The 20976-nt window shown below is 41.3% G+C and overlaps 4 protein-coding genes across 4 annotated transcripts; all 4 read right to left on the bottom strand.

The window, feature by feature from the left end:
* Positions 1–6197: 6197 nt before the first annotated feature.
* LOC128017647 (histone H2B) lies at positions 6198–6629 on the bottom strand. Its single transcript, XM_052603093.1, has one exon. The coding sequence runs from the start codon at positions 6590–6592 to the stop codon at positions 6218–6220; it is 375 nt and encodes a 124-aa protein (XP_052459053.1). The 5' UTR covers positions 6593–6629; the 3' UTR covers positions 6198–6217.
* A 2385-nt stretch (positions 6630–9014) lies between these two features.
* Positions 9015–10828, bottom strand: LOC128017668 (histone H3-like). Its single transcript, XM_052603115.1, has 2 exons — positions 10450–10828; positions 9015–9386 (listed from the first exon to the last, which is right to left on the bottom strand). Exons 1-2 carry the CDS (start codon positions 10776–10778, stop codon positions 9062–9064), a joined length of 654 nt encoding a protein of 217 aa, XP_052459075.1. The 5' UTR covers positions 10779–10828; the 3' UTR covers positions 9015–9061.
* Positions 10829–11953: 1125 nt separating this feature from the next.
* Positions 11954–12414, bottom strand: LOC128017633 (histone H2A-like). Its single transcript, XM_052603079.1, has one exon. The coding sequence runs from the start codon at positions 12386–12388 to the stop codon at positions 12002–12004; it is 387 nt and encodes a 128-aa protein (XP_052459039.1). The 5' UTR covers positions 12389–12414; the 3' UTR covers positions 11954–12001.
* Positions 12415–12812: 398 nt separating this feature from the next.
* Positions 12813–14169, bottom strand: LOC128017600 (histone H1-like). Its single transcript, XM_052603044.1, has one exon. The coding sequence runs from the start codon at positions 14068–14070 to the stop codon at positions 13450–13452; it is 621 nt and encodes a 206-aa protein (XP_052459004.1). The 5' UTR covers positions 14071–14169; the 3' UTR covers positions 12813–13449.
* Between the last annotated feature and the right edge of the window lie 6807 nt (positions 14170–20976).

Here is a 20976-nt window from a genome sequence, read left to right as displayed (position 1 = left end):
GAGTAGTTTAATCACACCGCTTGCACAACACATAGGGCAGTCAGTATCTGATCAGCTGAGAAAAGACCGGTGTCCTGATATTCAACACAGAGCCTAGGGACGAGCCGGGATCACCTTTACAGATCCTCTCTACATCTGTTGAGGTCCACAGATCTTCTGCAGGATTGAGGTCTGGACACTGATCCTCTATGACCTTCATCTGCTTCTTCTCGAGACCCTTGGAGGTATGTTTCGGGTCACTGTCCTGCTGGACGACCCATCTTCAGCTTTCTGTCTGAGAGAAGGAGGTTATAATAATAAGACTAATAATATTGCCCCTCCTGTCTAAAGACTTGATTTCCACAAAATTGATAGCCCCGTTCATTTCAAGCCAATGCGTTTATTACACAGTCGTTATACAATCATTATAAACCACTAGAAAATACACATTATATTCATATAAATAGATCAGTCTCTGTGGAAATAGTTTTTTCTTCTTCTTCACCGTGGTTTCTAAGCCTTACCTGACACAAAATATAGAGTATCAGACCACATCCGGTCATTTGTGTTGATCTTGTTTTACATTCTGTGAAAAGCTTCACGAGACTCGATCTCGTCATCATCTACTCATGACCATCTTTTACTCGCGACTCGAGATCTTGCACCGAGGGAGACCGTGTGGAGAGGAACACATACATGTTTCAGATCATGTTTTCAAACACACTGCTCGGAGGGAGACATCCTTCCCCTAAAGGACTGATTATGGGAATGTAATGGTTCTTTTGTATTGCAAACGGCTGTTAATCATTATATATCATTTGATCTACATAAGAAACTTGCCTAATAATTATGTACTATGTAATGTTTCTTATTTCAATGAAGAAACTGTTTGTAATTAAACTTATCTTTTAATTCACTTCCAGGTTGCGAGCAGGAACAACAACAACACACATGTCATGATCTAACTCTCTGTAAGTCTATATCACAGGTAAGTATAATAATACTGACACCTAGTGGTTAGTTTCTATATATACAACTATACTATCACTACATCCCCTTACCATTAGACATAAAGAACAAGTTATTACAACTAATGACTTCTAGATTATCTAACCACTAAGTAAGCACTGTACACATTAAACAGGATGTATAGTATCAAATAACAATCTCCAGGATTATTTGCTTTACAATCACAGTAACAATAATCAGCTGATTACATTTTCTTTTATCTTTTCATTCATGAAATTCTAATGCTTCTGATCTGTTTAAGCAATATTCAGAGGTTCAGTCTATCAGGAGGCTTTATGTGTGATTGGATCTTCTCAGCACAGGTGAAGGCATTTCTTTAGCTTTGCTCATTGTGATGCAGTACTGGAAGTGTTTCAGATGTCGTCACCTGTATGTGTATTCTCTACTGTCTCTTTTGTTTTTAGCAGACTTCTCCGGTTTCTCCTCAGGATCTGACCATCTTCTGTCCTTGGCTTCACCTCCTCCAGGACTGTGGCTCTTTTACTCCAGGTATTGAAATCCTCAAGTCTTACCGTGTCATTATTGGAGAGTGGCTCTAGGCTTTTTGATGCCTTGTCATAGTTTGCTTTTTGTCTCAGTTTCAGGTGCTTTTGTTTTCTTTTCAGGTACGTTCTCTTGTTTTGTGTTGGTTTGTAATCTGCGCCCCATCAGTATTTCAGCAGGAGACACACCGTGTTGTAGTGGAGAAGCACGGTAATTCAGCAGAGATAAATAAGGATCTATCTTGAGTAGTAGTTTCACAATGTGAACTCCTTTCTCTGCCTTTACGTTTGACTGCGGATATATTGGGCTGGATGTCACGTGTTGACCTAGCATGGCCCATTATCACTGCTAACCACCTGCGGATGCCGTGTCTCGAAAGATGGATTTCATGTGTGTTATCACACAAGCAGAAGATGTACTGGATAGCAACGCAATCTCTGGGTAATTTGACAGATAGTCTATCACCAGCAAATAGTTTCTCTTCCGTTCAGAAAGAATAAGTCAGTCCCAACTTTCTGCCATGGTTCATCCGGTGGATCAGTGATGATCATTGGCTCCTTTTGTTGTTAGCATGATGCTTCAAGCACGTATCACAGGTTGACACCATCTTGTCGATGTCTGCATTTATTCCGGGCCAGTAGATTGCAGTTCTAGCCCTTTTTTTACATTTCTCTGCTCCAAGGTGTTTTTTTATCATCTCCTGTCGCAGTGACTGAGGGATAATGATCCTGTCTTTTCTCAGCAGAAATCCCTTAACGACACTCAACTCTGTTCTGATGTTGTAGTACTGAGCACATTTTCCTCTAGGCCAACCTTCATTCAGCTGTTTGATGACCAATCGCAGACATGTATCTTTTCCAGTCTCCGCTGCAATCTGTTTGAGTTTTGTGTGTGTGACTGGAAGAGCTTCAGCTACCATGTTCACACGCTCACATCAGCCTCTGTTCCACAGATCTGAACAGAACTAGATGCTTCCCTTGACTGTACATTAGCTCCATATCATACCTCTGCAGTCGCATCATCAGTCGCTGGATTCTTGGAGACATTTGGTTCAAGTTATTTTTAATGATGGCAATTAATGGTTTGTGATCTGTCTCTGCCACAAATGTCGGTAAGCCGTACACATAGCCGTGAAATTTCTCCAATCCATACACTAAGCCCAGACACTCTTTTTCAATCTGTGCATAGTGACGTTCCGTCGGAGTCATCGTTCTCGAGGCATATGCGACCGGCCTCCAATTCTCTCCATCCGCCTGCAGTAGAACTGCACCCATTCCTTCTTTGGATGCATCCGTCGAGATCTTTGTCTTCTTTGTCGGGTCAAAGAACGTCAGAACAGGCTCGGTGGTGAGGAGAGTCTTCAGTCGTCCCCATTCTTGTTCATGATCAGCTGTCCATCTGAACTCGCCTTTATCGCACAACAGTTCTCTCAAATAAACAGTTTTTGAAGACAGATTTGGTATGAACTTCCCGACGAAATTGATCATCCCCATCACTCTCAATACAGCTTTTCTGTCTGTGGGTCTGGGCATTTTGAGTATTGCTTGTATCTTACTCTTGTCTGGTTCAACACCCCTTTCTGACAGCGTATCTCCAAGGAACGTGATTTCCTTCGCTCCAAACTGACACTTGATCCTATTTAACTTGAGCCCGTACTTCCTTACTCGCTGTAGGACGTCCATGAGCCTCTTGTTGTGCTGTTCTATTGTGGATCCCCACAATATAATGTCATCCACGTAAACACGCACACCCTCGATGCCTTCGATTACGTGTTCCATAGCCCTGTGGAATACTTCAGGAGCTGAGGAAATACCGAACGGCATCCTCAAGAAGGAGTAGCGGCCAAAGGGTGTGTTGAATGTGCAATACCTTGTGCTGTCCTCATGTACAGTATTGTTCAAAATAATAGCAGTACAATGTGACTAACCAGAATAATCAAGGTTTTTAGTATATTTTTTATTGCTAAGTGGCAAACAAGTTACCAGTAGGTTCAGTAGATTGTCAGAAAACAAACAAGACCCAGCATTCATGATATGCACGCTCTTAAGGCTGTGCAATTGGGCAATTAGTTGAAAGGGGTGTGTTCAAAAAAATAGCAGTGTCTACCTTTGACTGTACAAACTCAAAACTATTTTGTACAAACATTTTTTTTTTCTGGGATTTAGCAATCCTGTGAATCACTAAACTAATATTTAGTTGTATGACCACAGTTTTTTAAAACTGCTTGACATCTGTGTGGCATGGAGTCAACCAACTTGTGGCACCTCTCAGCTGTTATTCCACTCCATGATTCTTTAACAACATTCCACAATTCATTCACATTTCTTGGTTTTGCTTCAGAAACAGCATTTTTGATATCACCCCACAAGTTCTCAATTGGATTAAGGTCTGGAGATTGGGCTGGCCACTCCATAACATTAATTTTGTTGGTTTGGAACCAAGACTTTGCCCGTTTACTAGTGTGTTTTGGGTCATTGTCTTGTTGAAACAACCATTTCAAGGGCATGTCCTCTTCAGCATAGGGCAACATGACCTCTTCAAGTATTTTAACATATGCAAACTGATCCATGATCCCTGGTATGCGATAAATAGGCCCAACACCATAGTAGGAGAAACATGCCCATATCATGATGCTTGCACCTCCATGCTTCACTGTCTTCACTGTGTACTGTGGCTTGAATTCAGAGTTTGGGGGTCGTCTCACAAACTGCCTGTGGCCCTTGGACCCAAAAAGAACAATTTTACTCTCATCAGTCCACAAAATGTTCCTCCATTTCTCTTTAGGCCAGTTGATGTGTTCTTTGGCAAATTGTAACCTCTTCTGCACATGCCTTTTTTTTAACAGAGGGACTTTGCGGGGGATTCTTGAAAATAGATTAGCTTCACACAGACGTCTTCTAACTGTCACAGTACTTACAGGTAACTCCAGACTGTCTTTGATCATCCTGGAGGTGATCATTGGCTGAGCCTTTGCCATTCTGGTTATTCTTCTATCCATTTTGATGGTTGTCTTCCGTTTTCTTCCACGTCTCTCTGGTTTTGCTCTCCATTTTAAGGCATTGGAGATCATTTTAGCTGAACAGCCTATCATTTTTTGCACCTCTTTATAGGTTTTCCCCTCTCTAATCAACTTTTTAATCAAAGTACGCTGTTCTTCTGAACAATGTCTTGAACGACCCATTTTCCTCAGCTTTCAAATGCATGTTCAACAAGTGTTGGCTTCATCCTTAAATAGGGGCCACCTGATTTACACCTGTTTCTTCACAAAATTGATGACTTCAGTGATTGAATGCCACACTGCTATTTTTTTGAACACACCCCTTTCAACTAATTCAACTAATTGCCCAATTGCACAGCCTTAAGAGCGTGCATATCATGAATGCTGGGTCTCATTTGTTTTCTGAGAATCTACTGAACCTACTGGTAACTTGTTTGCCACGTTGCAATAAAAAAATATACGAAAAACCTTGATTATTCTGGTTAGTCACATTGTACTGCTATTATTTTGAACAATACTGTAGTTTCAGCTGCCAAAAGCCCTGAGATGCATCCAGCTTCGTAAAAAACTTAGCACCATCCATCTCACTTATAATTTCCTCCCGTGTCGGAAAACAAACAGGGACACATCATAGATTAATACAAACGCTAAACAGCAATAATCAACCTGTCCTTTAGCACATTTATCGAACAGCCTTCGATACATTTCTATGTTATAACTTCCCTAAAACAAATACACAAAAATAAAACAAACTTCTAGCGAAATACTAACAACATCTAACTTACCAATCGAAAAGAAATGTTGCAAGTTCAAGTCCATCAGTTGTCTCCAGCGATTAAAAGCAGTGCCGATGTTTACTCTGGTTCAGCTCCTTTTCTTATCGGATTTGATTTGTGATTCCGAGCGCGGTTGTTTCCCTGTAGCGGGTGGTGGTCTCTTGCCAAGGGCTTGAGACATCATTTCTCTCTCATCCCTGAACTGAAATACTGTACTATACTTTCCACACGATTGACATCAGGTTCAGGCACGCCCACAAGCCGTGCGAGTTATTCGTGTATTGCAGGTTGGCTGGTGGTTATGTCGCCCGCATACCGCCTCCCATTGCCGAAACTGGTATTACGACACCTGTCGGGCCGGGGCTAGTAATGCTAATGCTAATTAAGGTTGATATCTCTGCAGCACTATAACTTGACATTTATTTTAATGACATCATCTCCCTTATTTCTTCTCATTCTTTTGATGCGTGTAGGTCATGTTATGGATATTTTTACCTCAATTTTTGCATATGCATCAGTAAAAACGCTTCTGTGATTATAAATACATTCTCCAGCACATGCTCCTGCCCACTTGCTTATCAAAACTACTCCAAAACTAGTCCCCATCGCGTTTGCAGGAGGGCAGCCTGCGCTCAGCTGATGTCAAATCACAACACAGGAACCGCTGGCCCAATCAGAACTCGTTACGTTTTACTGAAGGAGGGACTTTATAGAACAAGGAAGTCATCAGCCCGTTTTTATGACCGTGTAAACAGTAGTATACAGATACAGTAGTATACATGAACACGTTATATTGTACACTGTAAATACAATCAAAGCTTTAAAAGAGCGCTTAAAACGCTTAAAATTTATATAAGAGAGAATACAATACCGCCTACAAACATTAGAAGCTCTTTAGTGAGAAGTTGTGGCTCTTAAAAGAGCCTTTTGTGTGTTGAGCGGCAACGGAGCTCTACTTGGAGCTGGTGTACTTGGTGACGGCCTTGGTGCCCTCGGACACGGCGTGTTTGGCCAGCTCCCCGGGCAGCAGCAGACGCACGGCGGTCTGGATCTCTCGGGAAGTGATGGTGGAGCGCTTGTTGTAGTGAGCGAGACGAGACGACTCACCGGCGATGCGCTCGAAGATGTCGTTGACGAAAGAGTTCATGATGCCCATCGCCTTCGAAGAGATCCCGGTGTCAGGATGAACCTGCTTCAGCACTTTGTACACGTAGATGGCGTAACTCTCCTTCCTGGACTTTCTGCGCTTCTTTCCGCCTTTCGCGGCGGTCTTAGTGACGGCCTTCTTGGAGCCTTTCTTCGGCGCGGACTTTGCTGGTTCAGGCATGATGCTGCTGGAGATCAAAACCACACGAGACAATGATGAGAGAGAGCGGGACAGAGGGATTTATTGACTGGTCTATGCTAATTATCAGAGAGACAGGGAAGCGTCTGATGGCTTGTTTTCATTGGTCAAACCCACGAACTCGTGTTTAATTGGACAACTCGAAGAATAACGGCTGGAACGAGGGCCAATCACGCGCGGCTAGATTATAACTCCGCCTACCGCTCCATGTTTGACCGACACCCCCCACCGACTCAATTTCCTTGGTTTCAGTTCCCGCTCTTTTTGTTTGTTTTGTTCTATACAATGAAATCGGTCTCAAATATCTCCCAGGATATCAAACTGTGTAATTTGTATAATTCCTTATAAACTCTTAGAAAATTAGACCGTTTTATTCTCATCTGTTCTGCCAATTTCACTTCTTCTCAAACTTCAGTAATAAAACCATGTTATTGTGTTTTCTCTTTATTTTATTCATCGCTTTGAATCTAGTTAAGACTAAACAAAGAAATGGAAAAGCAAAATTCTCATTATGCACGTCTCCTACAACAATATACAATTAATATATATATATATATTTAAGAAACAATGAAATTCAGAAAAACAATATTTATTTTTGCTCGATATGTTTAAACACACGAGAAATGTACTTTGGTGACAGAATCTTCCACAGAACAACGGTGAAAAAACAATGGAAACAATAAACAATAATAATAATAAAAAGAACTGCATAAGTTCTATTCTCTGTGTATTACACAAACTTTCAATAAACTTCACAAAAATGAATTTGTCCACAAACCCTCAACATTTTCACTAATAGAATTAAACTTTGTAACACTGTAAATTAATCTCTTTATGGCCTTTATCCTCCGAAGCCGTACAAGTCTCAGTTAGGTTAACACAGTACACTTAGCATGGCCTTTTAAAGAATATAATAAATAAAAAGAAACGGAATAGAAAAGGAATAGAGCAAGCTAGTGTTAGAGGTTTTTACACACACACATACATACAATTGCATAATAAATGAAAAGAAAATAGAATACAAAGAAAAGATCAGAAAGGTAGTTAGATTTTTTTTTTTTTAAAGAATACAATTAGAATAGTGAGTGTTAAAGTTAGAGGATCAAATAAAGATGTCATAAATATCAAGTAAAGATGATCCGAGTTTCCCCTCATCAATGCAGATTTCCACTTAAAGCTATATACACAGCAAAAACTCAAGTCTCTTTATGCGAGTGTGTGCGTGAACATAAGGTTCAAGTTTCACTTTTTGAATGGAATTACTGAACTGATGCGTTTTTTTTATGGTATTTTAATTAAATGACCCACACCTATAGTGCTCATTAGAGTTGTGACGTTCGCGAACGAACCGATTCTTTTGAACGGCTCATAAACATGAACGATGGGAGCCGAGTCGCGACTGGAGAGGAGCCGTTCTTTCTATCGTTCTTTTTTCCTATGCGTGTTCATACAAATGAGCTCCGCCAGGAGACAGAACAGTTATAGGGGGAGGGGCGCACCCAGCGCAGGCCAACCCTTTATAGCGTGATGATATTAGTTATTAGTTGTGCATGCATTTACATTGCATTTTGTGTTCATTTAAAACTTATTTTAAAATCATTAAAAATGTTCTTTTGTGATACTGTACTTGTATAGAAATGTTTCACTAAAAGCTGTTTTCCACAGACATTCATTGCAGCCCACTTTGTTATTGTTCATTGACTTGAAGGGGCTGATGTCCTATTTGCAAAGTTTACAGTAGTAATAGTATGTAGTATGTAGACATTTCCATTTTATTTATTCTAATTTTATCTACTTAAAAAAAAAAATAGTTTTCTATCAAAATGTTCTTGTGTGGAAGTGTTTGTAGTAAAAGCTGTTTTGCACAGAAATTCATTGCAGCCGGCTTTGTTTTTTACGTTTATTTGTGAGTAGGTATTGTATGAATAACATAAGTCAACGTAGTTTTACACACACACACACACACTTTGTACTAAAGGTAAATCAAAATAATGATGTCACTGTCTAAGCAGAGGGATTTGTGCAACCCTTTGGAATATAGTCCACACATGAGAAATGAGGTAATAATCAATATTTCAGAATAATTCAAACTCAGATATTGGTGTGTGATATCTGAGCTTTAATTATTTGACTACAAATCTCACCTCATAATACCTCCCAGTGATTATTTCCAGGATAAACTGAGATGCCCCCAAGCTGGCTTCTTAAAACTGACTAAATATTTAAAAAGATCCAAAAGAGCCATTCTTTTGAACGGCTCTTTGAAAGGAACGGATCGCGAAGATCCGGATCCCCTCAAAGAGCCATAAATCCCATCACTAGTGCTCATAGACATACATCGTATTAATTTTCACGTAAGGCACCAACAATAATTACACTTTTGTCTCTTTAAGTGAGAGTGTGGGTGGCTCTTAAAAGAGCCGTTGGGTTTGTTCTCGGATCTGAAGCGGTTTATCCTCCGAAGCCGTACAAGGTGCGTCCCTGTCGTTTGAGCGCGTACACAACGTCCATGGCGGTGACGGTCTTTCTCTTGGCGTGCTCGGTGTAGGTGACGGCGTCGCGGATCACGTTCTCCAGGAACACCTTCAGCACACCGCGGGTCTCCTCGTAGATCAGACCGGAGATGCGCTTGACTCCGCCGCGGCGAGCTAGACGACGAATGGCGGGTTTGGTGATTCCCTGGATGTTATCGCGAAGCACTTTACGGTGACGCTTAGCGCCTCCTTTTCCGAGTCCTTTACCGCCTTTGCCTCTTCCAGACATGATGAAGTTACTTCTTGTTTCAGTCGAGCGACGAAAACGAATAAAACACAACTGCTGCAGAGAGGCATTTTACATCTGCTTACAGGACCTGACTGAAACCAGCGCGCGTCACATGACGCACCCCCCTTTGCTGGTTAGAGCAGGAAACAATGAGGTTTAATCCAAACCCTGATCTAACGATGTCTGTCATGTGTTTCATATTAAAACCCATGTTTTAAAGCATTTATAAGATCATCTTCATCATGTTTGCACGATCAAAGATCAAACCCCGTCCAGCTGAGATGACTGCTGAAGTGTTTTTTTTGTTTTTTTTTTTAACTTGTGTAAGGTTTGCAGTCAAACAATAATCTGAAGAATCCTGCCTCAAGTTAATAAATAAATCAATAAATCTTTGAAAATTTTGCTGAGAGCAATCCAATCTCCTTTAAATAGCAAAATTGGAGATTTATTTGTACTTTGTGAGGTTTTGTCTTCAGGAGATCTTTGGGCCAAACAGGTCTTGTTGAACAAACCATGGCTCCAAACAACATCAGATGAAAATGTTGAGAACTGTTGGAGCAGCAGAAACACTTCTACAGAACCTTGCTTCAACAACAAGAAAGACGTTTGTAAACTTGTGTAAAAATCATAATTGATTCTTTAAACAGACATTAGTTTATAATATCTACTGGTAATGGTGTAATCCTAAATTAAACATTGGGAAACTTTCCTGTTATTTCTACTTTTAAGCCACGTGATATTCAGGATATAGGTGAAACTATTGATTAAATATATAAATGGTAAACGGACTGCTTTTATATAACGCTTTCAACAGACCACATGGCCATCCAAAGCACTTTACAATTTGCCTCACATTCACCCAAAGCAATAATTGACTGAAAATGTTACTATTTTTTTTCTATGTTTTTATCGAGTTTTCACGTGGAAACGGTCTCATTGAGAGTGATGTAGGTGGCTCTTAAAAGAGCCTTTGGGGTGTTTGGCAGCGGCGGGTTTAAGCGCGCTCTCCGCGGATGCGGCGGGCCAGCTGGATGTCTTTGGGCATGATGGTGACTCTCTTGGCGTGGATGGCGCACAGGTTGGTGTCCTCGAACAGACCGACCAGATAAGCCTCGCTGGACTCCTGTAGGGCCATGACAGCGGAGCTCTGGAAGCGCAGGTCCGTCTTGAAATCCTGAGCGATCTCTCGCACCAGACGCTGGAAAGGCAGTTTGCGGATCAGCAGCTCGGTGGACTTCTGATAGCGGCGGATCTCTCGGAGAGCCACGGTCCCGGGCCTGTAACGGTGGGGCTTCTTGACGCCGCCGGTGGCTGGGGCGCTCTTCCGGGCGGCTTTAGTAGCGAGCTGCTTCCTCGGGGCTTTGCCACCGGTGGATTTACGAGCGGTCTGCTTGGTTCTTGCCATCGCTGCAGTTTAATAACTGTAGAATACGAGTGTGACCGTGTGTGCAACACAGCTGCTTTTAAAGCATCTTAGGATGGCGTCAGGTTGCAGATGCTTGTGATTGGCTGATGTGTGACGTCTGCACACGACTGCTAGCCAATGACTGCGCATATCCTGTTTTCAAACGGCGAACTGTTTGTGTTTCCCGCTCAAAATGCTTTGTTCCGTTTACTTTATGGATCAGAAAAAATGAAAAAAAAAACTCTACATTTAGTCATTTTGTAAACGCTTTTACAAAATAAACAAATACAAAGTCACACACAAATACAGTAAAAACATCACAATGTCAAAGCTCCGCTCAAAATAAAAGCAATACAAGTGTCTCTTAAGTAAAGACTTAAAAATTCCAACAGTCTGAGCAGTTCTTATGTGTACAGGTAAACTACTCCATAATTTAGATGCCACCACTGAAAAAGGTCGGTCACCTTTATAGTTTAACCTGGTTCTCGGAACATTGAGGAGCACCTGATTGGATGACCTCAGTGCTTTAACGGGAGCATGGACGTGTAAAAGCTCTGATAAATATGCAGGCGCCAAAACATTTTAAAATCTTAAAAACAAACAATAAAATCTTGAAATCAATCCTGAAGCGGACAGGAAGCCAGTGAAGTGAAGCAAGGACAGGAGTAATGTGTTCCCTCACGACATACTTTCTAAATTAAATTATGTAAATAAATATACTTTCTACTGCTGTGTGTGCAGTCAAACTTAATGATATTTGTGTGTATTTATTGTATCTATTTTTTTCTCTCTTTCTTTCTATGTTGTTGTGTATGCATAATATATGTAACCACAGCACAGTTTTACTTATCCTTGCCTATTGTTGTTCTGTCTGCTCTCTTTATCAATTCCTTTATTGTTGTTTATTGTAATGGTCCTTGAGCTCTGGAAAGGCGCTATATAAATAAAACGTATTATTATTAGTAGTAGTATTATTACCAAGACCATTCTGATTTGCCCCAGTGACTATTATGAATATTAATACTTGTACTTAAAGCAAAACTAATTTAGTTGATTTGGTGCATATCAGTTTGCACAAATTTATGGACATATATATAGACACACACACACGTTTATTGACCGTGTCTATGAACCGAATCGTATGTCAGAAAAACGTTCTTCTAATGATAAAATGGGTGGCTCTTAAAAGAGCCTTTGTGTTTGAGAAACAGAGCGGACTCGGTTTACTTGGCTTTGGCGGGTTTCTCGGTCTTCTTGGGCAGCAGCACGGCCTGGATGTTGGGCAGCACGCCGCCCTGAGCGATGGTCACTCGACCCAGGAGTTTGTTGAGCTCCTCGTCATTGCGCACCGCCAGCTGCAGGTGACGGGGAATGATGCGGGTCTTCTTGTTGTCTCTCGCGGCGTTTCCAGCCAACTCCAGGATCTCAGCGGTCAGATACTCGAGCACAGCCGCCAGATAGACGGGAGCTCCGGCACCGACGCGCTCGGCGTAGTTCCCCTTGCGGAGAAGTCTGTGAACACGACCGACGGGGAACTGCAACCCTGCTCTGGAGGAGCGAGTCTTAGCCTTCGCTCTCGCTTTGCCGCCGGTTTTGCCTCTTCCACTCATTATCGATAGTCAGAAATTTCTACGTTAGTAATGCAGAAACAATGAATATGTGAGCCACGCTCTACTGTATTTAAAAGAGCTTGCGAGTCGCTCATTGGTTTAGGGTCTGTTAGATTTCAAACCAATCACTGAACTTCCCTCCAACACTGACCTCCAAAGCCACGCCTCCACAGCCGGCGCGCGGATTGTGCAGATTTAAGAAACAACACGACAGAAAACATTCAAGAAATGCTAAAAGTGTGCTAAAGTCATTGAACCAATAAAGTCTGTTACTCTGTGGTTTTTCTAAATACACAGCCTATATGTCAACTCGTGAACAAATGTTTTGTAATTGTGTTTTGCAAAGCTTGCTGTTTCAGTATTTGTAGATTATTTTTACACGTTTCTTTAGTATACTGAAAAAAAATGATAAGCATATCATAAGTTTTAAAGGATTTATTATAATGCGTCAGTATTTAGTGTTACAGTTATTAACCCACAGAAAAATCCTGCTGGACGACATTAAGATGACGTCAACAGACAACATTCACGCCAACATATATTGATTTACCTGAACAAGTAATGACACTGTAGAACAAAGCAGACACTGTAGAACAAAGCAGTCGACTCATTTCCGACACAAAGAGAAACTCATGAACAAGAACACAATGACTGGAGACACATCTTCGCTCCATCAGTCTGCTCTTACAATCTGACTAGCACTCCTTCACACTTTCATGTGTGCTGCTCATATGATTAGTTCATGTTAGATACTCTTTTTGTGAAAGTATCTAAAAACTGATTTATTTATTTATTTTCTGACACTGAACTTGTGGGTCTAATCAAACAAAATAATGGTTAGGACAATAGAAGAGATGTTGAGCTTCATGTTGCATGGTGTGGGGTGGTTTATTTATTTACTTATTTTGTGGAGAAGAATTAAGGAGTTGTTTTTCAAGTAAAACGGGGGCACAAATTAGGTAAATTTCTTAACCTAGCCTTAATTCCACTAAGTAAACTGCTCTTTCTTTAGTTTGTGGGTGGCTCTGAAAAGAGCCGTTGGGGAATAAAACAGCAGGTTTTTACTTCTTCTTGGGAGCTGCCTTTTTAGGCTTGGCTGCTTTAGGCTTCGCTGTCTTGGGTTTGGCGGCCTTGGTCTTTTTGGGGCTCTTGGCTGCTTTCTTGGGCGCCGCGGGCTTCTTCGCCTTCTTGGGGCTCTTCGTGGCCTTCTTGGCGGCGGCAGCGGCAGCGGGTTTCTTGGCCTTCTTGGGGGATTTCTTAGCGGCGGGCTTCTTTGCCGCTGCGCTCTTGGGCTTCTTGGCAGCAGCGGGTTTCTTGGCCGCGGGCTTCTTGGCTTTAGGAGCCGCTTTCTTCGCCGGCTTCTTCTTGGTCTCGGTCTCCTTCTTGCTGATCTTGAAGGATCCGGAGGCGCCGGTTCCTTTGACCTGCAGCAGGATGCCTTTAGTCACCAGGCTCTTGATGGCGAGCTTGATGCGGGAGTTTTTCTTCTCCACGTCGTAGCCGCCGGCGGCGAGAGCTTTCTTCAGAGCAGCGAGAGACACGCCGCTCCTCTCCTTGGATGCGGACACGGCTTTAACGATCAGATCACCGACGGCTGGACCTGCTTTCTTGGCTTTAGCGGCGGACTTCTTCTTGGGCGCTTTGGTCGGCGGGGCGGATGCAGCTGGGGCGGTTTCTGCCATCTTTAGTAATGGATCTACAGTGGTTCAAACGCTTTATTCAGGAATGATAGACTTGCGCGCGACGCTGCTTTCTTAAACAGGACATGAGAACCTTATAGACTCAACCTGATCGCTCTGCGACTGTGCGCCTCCAGAAGCGCCTTTTTTTCTTACATTTTGGTCAAAGCTGGATGAGTGAAGTTGTTTAAGGCAGTAAAATTATAGTGAACACCAAGCAGAGATTTGCATCTTTCTTTGGAGAGTAAAAGACTCGACGAGGAAATGTTTATTTTGTCTCCGTCAGAACGAATCAAAGGCGAGCAGAAGTCACGGGAGAAAAGTCTCGTGTAAATTCGATGCCATGTTTAAGTGAAAAGGTTGATACAGACTGAAATCTTCATCTGTGTGTCCAGCAAACAGTCTGAAGGTCAGTTTGGGTCGATGGTCATCACTGAGGGACGTGTGCAGTGTTTCCTTCAGTCTCTGTTTTGTCCTGCTTGAAGCACAGACTGTCCGCTCCTCCCGGAGTCTGTGTCTGGATCCTGTCTGTCATCATCACATCATCTGCGGATTTATTACATCGTGTAGATTACGTCACTTATTGTGTTTTTGTTATATTAATGATACTTAAAGTATTTTGATCAGCAATACTTATAATACTGTGGTATTAATCATGTCAAAATATAAATTCAATTCAATTCAAGTTTATTTGTATAGCGCTTTTTACAAAACAAATCGTTACAAAGCAACTTTACAGAAAATTATGTTTCTACAATATTTAGTAGTAGCTAGTAGTTTGTGCACATTTGACAGGATTTTAGAAAAAATAAAAATAATAATAATAATACAAGACGTAGTCAGCTAGACGATGAACTATCAATATTATTAATTAAGTTATTATATGATGTGGTCACACATGTAGCAATATTTGTTAGTTCTGTTGTTGATTCAGGGTCAGCATCATCTGAGGTCCTCTGAGGGTCAGCATCATCTCTTCTCTGGTGTTCTGGATCCAGACTGGAGCTTGTGTAAATCCTAGTTACCACGGGATGAAGATCCAGCAGAAATAGAGAAACACATCGAGACATCATAAGCATAGCTGCTGATCCAACAAAGTAAAATTAGTTTAACCCAAGCTAAAGAATAAGAATGCAACTTTGATCAGATGCAACTACACTCACAATTTAAGAGATACATTATTCGAATGCTTGGCGAAAGAGATGTGTTTTTAATCTAGATTTAAACAGAGAGAGTGTGTCTGAACCCCGAACATTATCAGGAAGGCTATTCCAGAGTTCGGGAGCCAAATGTGAGAAAGCTCTACCTCCTTTAGTGGACTTTGCTATCCTAGGAACTACCAAAAGTCCAGCGTTTTGTGACCTTAGGGAGCGTGATGGGTTGTAATATATATATATATATATATATATATATATATATATATATATATATATATATATATATATATATATATATATATATATATACAGGAGGGGCTTAACAACTGCAGTTTTTAGGGAGTTTGGAGTAATGTCTATGTCTAAGAATTGTTTTGTTTTCTTCTAACAATAAGCATTTGCTGGCAGGTCTAAGCACTATACATAGCCTAAACTAAATTATTTCATTATATTTATTATATATGCTAGCTATATTGTAACTAGGCCTAAGGCGATTATAATCGTGATTAATCACATCAAAAATAAAAGCACAAATTCTGAGTATGGGTCACCATACTTGCCTGAATGTCACTTCACTTTTTTTCACTTTTTCACACTCTTCACAATACACCATAGATTCTCTCTGGGGTTAAGGTCAGGTGAGTTTGCTGGCCAATTAAGAACAGGGACACCATGGTCCTTAAACCAGGTACTGGTAGCTTTGGCAGTGTGTGCAGGTGCAAGTCCTGTTGGAAAATGAAATCTGTATCTCCATAAAGTTGGTCAGCAGCAGGAAGCATGAGGTGCTCTAAAACTTCCTTCGTCTGTGTGTAGTGGTTCTTGAAGCACTTCTCTTTATTAATGTGCTTGGACACAGAGCTCTGTGAACAGCCAGCCTCTTTTGCAATGACCTTTTGTGTCTCGTCCTCCTTGTGCAAGGTGTCAATGGTCATCTTTTGAAACATCGGTCAAGTCAGCAGTCTTCCCCATGATTGTGTCGCCTACAGAACTAGACTGAGAGACAATTTAAAGTGATGTGACATACAGCCAAGCATGGTTTCCCATACTCAGAATTGGTGCAAAGTGCACACCCGGAGCAGTCGGTAAACTGGGCATCATTTATGCTGCGGCGCCCGGGGAACAGTTGGGTGTTCGGTGACTTGCTCAAGAGCACCTAAGTCATGTACTGCCGGCCCCAAACTCGAACCCACAAACCTACTTTGCACGACTTTGCAGGTGTTTTGAGTTAATTATCTGATTAGAGTGTGGCACCAGGTGTCTTCAATATTGAACCTTTTCACAATATTCTAACTTTCTGACATACTGAATATGGGATTTTCCTTAGCTGTCAGTTATATCAAAATTCAAAGAAATAAACATTTGAAATATATCAGTCTGTGTGTAATGAACTTTTTGAATGGAATTAGCAAATGTGTTAAGTCATAAAACAACAGTTTAAAAATTACAAATGTAACTGATTTAAATTTAAATAATTAATTATAATAATTATTAAAATCATAAAATAGGCCTAAAGCCTAAAGGTGTGCTAATATAATGTCTATTGTCTAGCATGGCCGACACCTATATTGAGCTGTTGTCTGCCTCGTCCATATGTTTGCATATAGGCTATCATGCACTCCAGATTGCTTCCATCTAGTCAGACTTGTCCATCATTATCGCATTTATTAATAGGCTAGAAAATAAACATGAATGTTGTTGAGCAATCACACACATTTTGTTGTCAAAATGTAGGCCTATTATAGATCATATTCAGACATTCAGATAATATATGCAGCCCGTTGAAACGTGTTATCTATAAATATAGTATTTTTTGCTTGTGTGACCTTCTGTATTTAGGCTACATTATTGACACATTATAAGAGCAATTTTATTATTTCACCCAGGTGATTCCCCAAGAGCTGTGGATATTACTCTGAAGCTTACCAAAATGATAGCAAAGGACTTGCAACCTGTCTCTATAGTTGAGGATGAGGGTTTTAGGGATTTTGTTCATACCCTCGATCCACGCTACAAGATTTCACGTAGGTAAAGTTTAATGACGGGGAAAATACCAGCATTGTATGAAGAGTGCCACTCAAAAGTGAAACGATTTCTGGAGGATACAAACAGTGCTGTAATTACAACAGACGTGGACATCAAGAACCACAGAGTCCCACTTAACTGTCTCATGCCATATTATTGATGGAAACTGGCAAATGCAAGCATATGTCTTGGAGACCTGTAGTTTTTCAGGACAACACACCGCTGACAACAGTTGTTCAGAATTGAAAAGAATCACTGATGAATGGGGTATATCAGACAAAGTTCAGGCCGTAATCACAGATAATGGTGCCAACATGCTGCCGTGCACAGAGCCGGGTGGAAACATTATCCATGCTTTGCACTCACCTTAAATTTAGTGGTGAAAGACTCCATTAAGGCTCTCCCTGGTCTTCTGGACATCCAACACAGTAACCTTCTTTCACCACAGCACAAGAGCAGCAGAGAGGCTCAAAGAAATTCAACAACAACATAATTTTCCAGAGCATAAACTGATTCAATCAGTGGAAACAAGGTGGAATTCAGTGTTTCTACATGTTTGAGAGACTGCATGAGCAGAAGGATGTGCTGACCACTGTGCTCCGTCTGCTTGGAAAGAGCTCACGGTGCCTAAGCGAGGAAGATTGGTCATTGATAAGTCTCTCCATTGATGCCCTGAGACCACTTGAGGAAATATCATCTGAAAAACATGTTTCAGTGTCAAAGGCGATTCCCCTGGTATCACTCCTTTTGAAATCAGCTGCATCTAATGAACGCCAGGTAACACGCTAGCTGTCAGCACAATGTCAGCGTCGTTTCAGAGGTATTGAAACCTGTTATGGTCTTGCAGTCAGCATCTACCTGAACATAAGATTTAAAAACCTTTTGTTGTTTCTCAATGAAAACCTCTGACTTCAACAGGGGACAGATTCCAGACACGGGGCTCAGGAGAACTTAATTGCACATCTATATTTGTTCTTTAGTAATGATTGTGTGCACTTTATTTCACTTTACTTTGCTTTTAAAACCAAAAAAAAAAGGATGTATTTTTGTTAAAAAAGGCTTTAATTTTTGTCTTCAATACATTAATAAAAATATTACCTAAAGAACTGATCATTCATTCACCTCAGAAATAATGACATACCGCTCTCCCCTACACAAAATGGAGTTAAGTGAGGTTAACTAAAGTTCGGGAGCAGGGCCACACCTCAAACAATCACCTGACTTCCAAACCTCCACATATACCGGTCCACCTCATACCGCTCTGCTAGTCTCGTTCTCTCGAAGGACAGGTGTAGTTGCCTGGTCTGAGCGGCGCGCTGTTTGATTCATCGTCACTGACCTCTCATCATTCTGATCACAGTCTCTTTCAGAGCGTTCGCGTTCGATCATCCACATTCTGGGCCTCAAGTGCCCACTCACGCACTCATCTCAGGCGGATCCTGAGCCCAACCTCCTTGCTCTCCGTCAGTGCCATCTTCATTAGCGCGGTGAACGCCGGAACTGAATTCCCGCTCCCGTCGTGGCCGCTCTCTCACGCTTCCTCAGCGCTCTCATTGCACGTCTTCTAGAATCCAGAGCCGAGGTCAACTGAACCACGGGTTGCCTTCAACACGCTCTTAAATCCAAGGTATCCAGTTCAATCGTGCAGATAACAAACAGTTATTTCAACTATATTTAGTTCAATTAAAATCTCTCTTCTCTCTGTTCACATTTCGTTCATAAATCCTCTCACAAACATCCTTTCATCCCAACATCCATTCCTATACCCTTCCTTCAGCTGATTAAAGCAATACGGCTCACAGCCCAAAGACATGCAGGCTGGTCAAATTGAACAGTCTAAATTGTTCCCCCCTTGACTTGTCTGTATTAAAGACTTGTGCACGGATTGATTTTATGTATTAACTGATTTCGCCATGACATATAGCCTCATATGCTGGTATGGCTTAATAAGTAATAGAAACTGCTCGTTATTGTGTGGTTGACGGACCGTTTATCAGTTTGGGCCAGTGCAGCGCGAGTCGATCGTGATCATGCGACGCTGTTACTACACAGCGCTAATAAGAGATCCAGTACAGAAAGCATTTGAATTTGCCACAGAAGTAATAACATCGCTGTGAGTTCTAGAGAGAAACATTCACATTTCTCCGTTATTAACGGATCAAACAGCGCGTGGAAACCAGGAAGAAACATTGTGCCGTGAATAAACTATCCAGTGTCAAGATCTGCAACATTCACCATGGATTTACTGTAGTAACTCTAACCGAACTCTGAAAGTTTAGCAGGAATAGTAGGCTATAATGCCTTCAAGTAGAGCTGTAGTCAAGTCCGGCTTTGTCGAGTCCAAGTCAAGTCCAAGTCCAGGACTAGTCGAGACCGAGTCAAGACCGAGTCCAAAGAGGTTCGAGTCCAAGTCAAGTCCAAGTCCAAAAGTTTCGAGTCCAAGACCAAGTCCAAATGAAAGAAAAAAGGGTCCTCTTCAAGACCACATACTTAACTACTGATAATGTTTGTGATGCGAGAGAAAGCATATCTCCTATTCTAAGAAAATCATTTTACATTATTATTTGTAATGATCAAAAAGCATGTGCAAAGTAACAACTCTGTAGGACAGGGGTCTCCAAACTAGATCCTGGATGGCCAATGTCCTGAAAAGTTTAGCTCCAACTGGCCTTAAAACACCTGGAAGATTAGTGTGTCAAGTAAGAGCTTGAGTGTGTATAATTAGGGTTAAAGCTAACAGGGGCGTTGAACAAGATCCTGGGCCCTATGCATAGGCAGTCCTGATGGGCCCCATGGCCCCCACCCATGAAAATTGCCAGGTAAAAAAATATATATTTCAGATTCATACTTTTCAAGGGCCCTCTCTTCCTTTGGGGCCCTGGTAATGAGTACTGGTTTTACCCCCAGTCCGACCCTGGGAGCTAAACTTGGATAAACAAACAAAGTTTGGAACTGTAAGGTCAAATAATTTTTATGTACTTTATTTTTTGTTGACATTATATCTGTGGTCAAAAATGTATATGACGATGCCTAATTGGCACAGTGCACAGACACGCAAAGCTCGGGATATGACAAATGTGCGCAGCAAGGCTAGAATGGATACGTTTGGATCTACTGGACATGCGCACACAAATACAGCGAAATTTTTGTCATACTGTACTAGGGCTTGCATAGACTAGTCGAGCTCTGTCGGAAACAATCGACTACTCCAGCATGCATTAACCATAATGCATACAAAGTGTTTGCAAGTACGACGTGAATTTTAGAATTACAATATTGCGTGGAGCTGTTACTCTATGACCTTATCTATGTTGCATGTAAAAATAAAATATGTAATGTAATAATTAGGGTTGTGCCTGAAGCCGAATACCTTATTCGGAATGGCACGGATAATGGCTTAAAAAACGAATAACGCTCAAGGAATAATTCTGCCTGAATACTCGGCTAAAGCTGACAGAGTCTGGTGTTTGCTAGATAACAGGTGAGTCAGGGCATCAGCGCCAGAAGTGAATGAATGTAAACTTTATGAGTGAAAAGAGCGCAAATCAAACACCGCATTGTTGTCGCCTCTCTGCGCATCTCTCAGAAATCAGAGCGTTGCAAGAGTAATTTTACCTATAATAATACATCATAGCTACACGTTATATTATTTGTATATATTTAAAAGGCAAATATTGAAAGCTTAGGCTACCATGATACGAATGAATGGAATAAGCACAGCGCGCTCACC

Source organism: Carassius gibelio, chromosome A7 (genome assembly GCF_023724105.1).
Source record: "Carassius gibelio isolate Cgi1373 ecotype wild population from Czech Republic chromosome A7, carGib1.2-hapl.c, whole genome shotgun sequence".
In the NCBI taxonomy this organism is placed as follows: domain Eukaryota; kingdom Metazoa; phylum Chordata; class Actinopteri; order Cypriniformes; family Cyprinidae; genus Carassius; species Carassius gibelio.
Note: the sequence above shows the minus strand (reverse complement) of the source record. Positions and strands in the feature narration are given on the sequence as shown.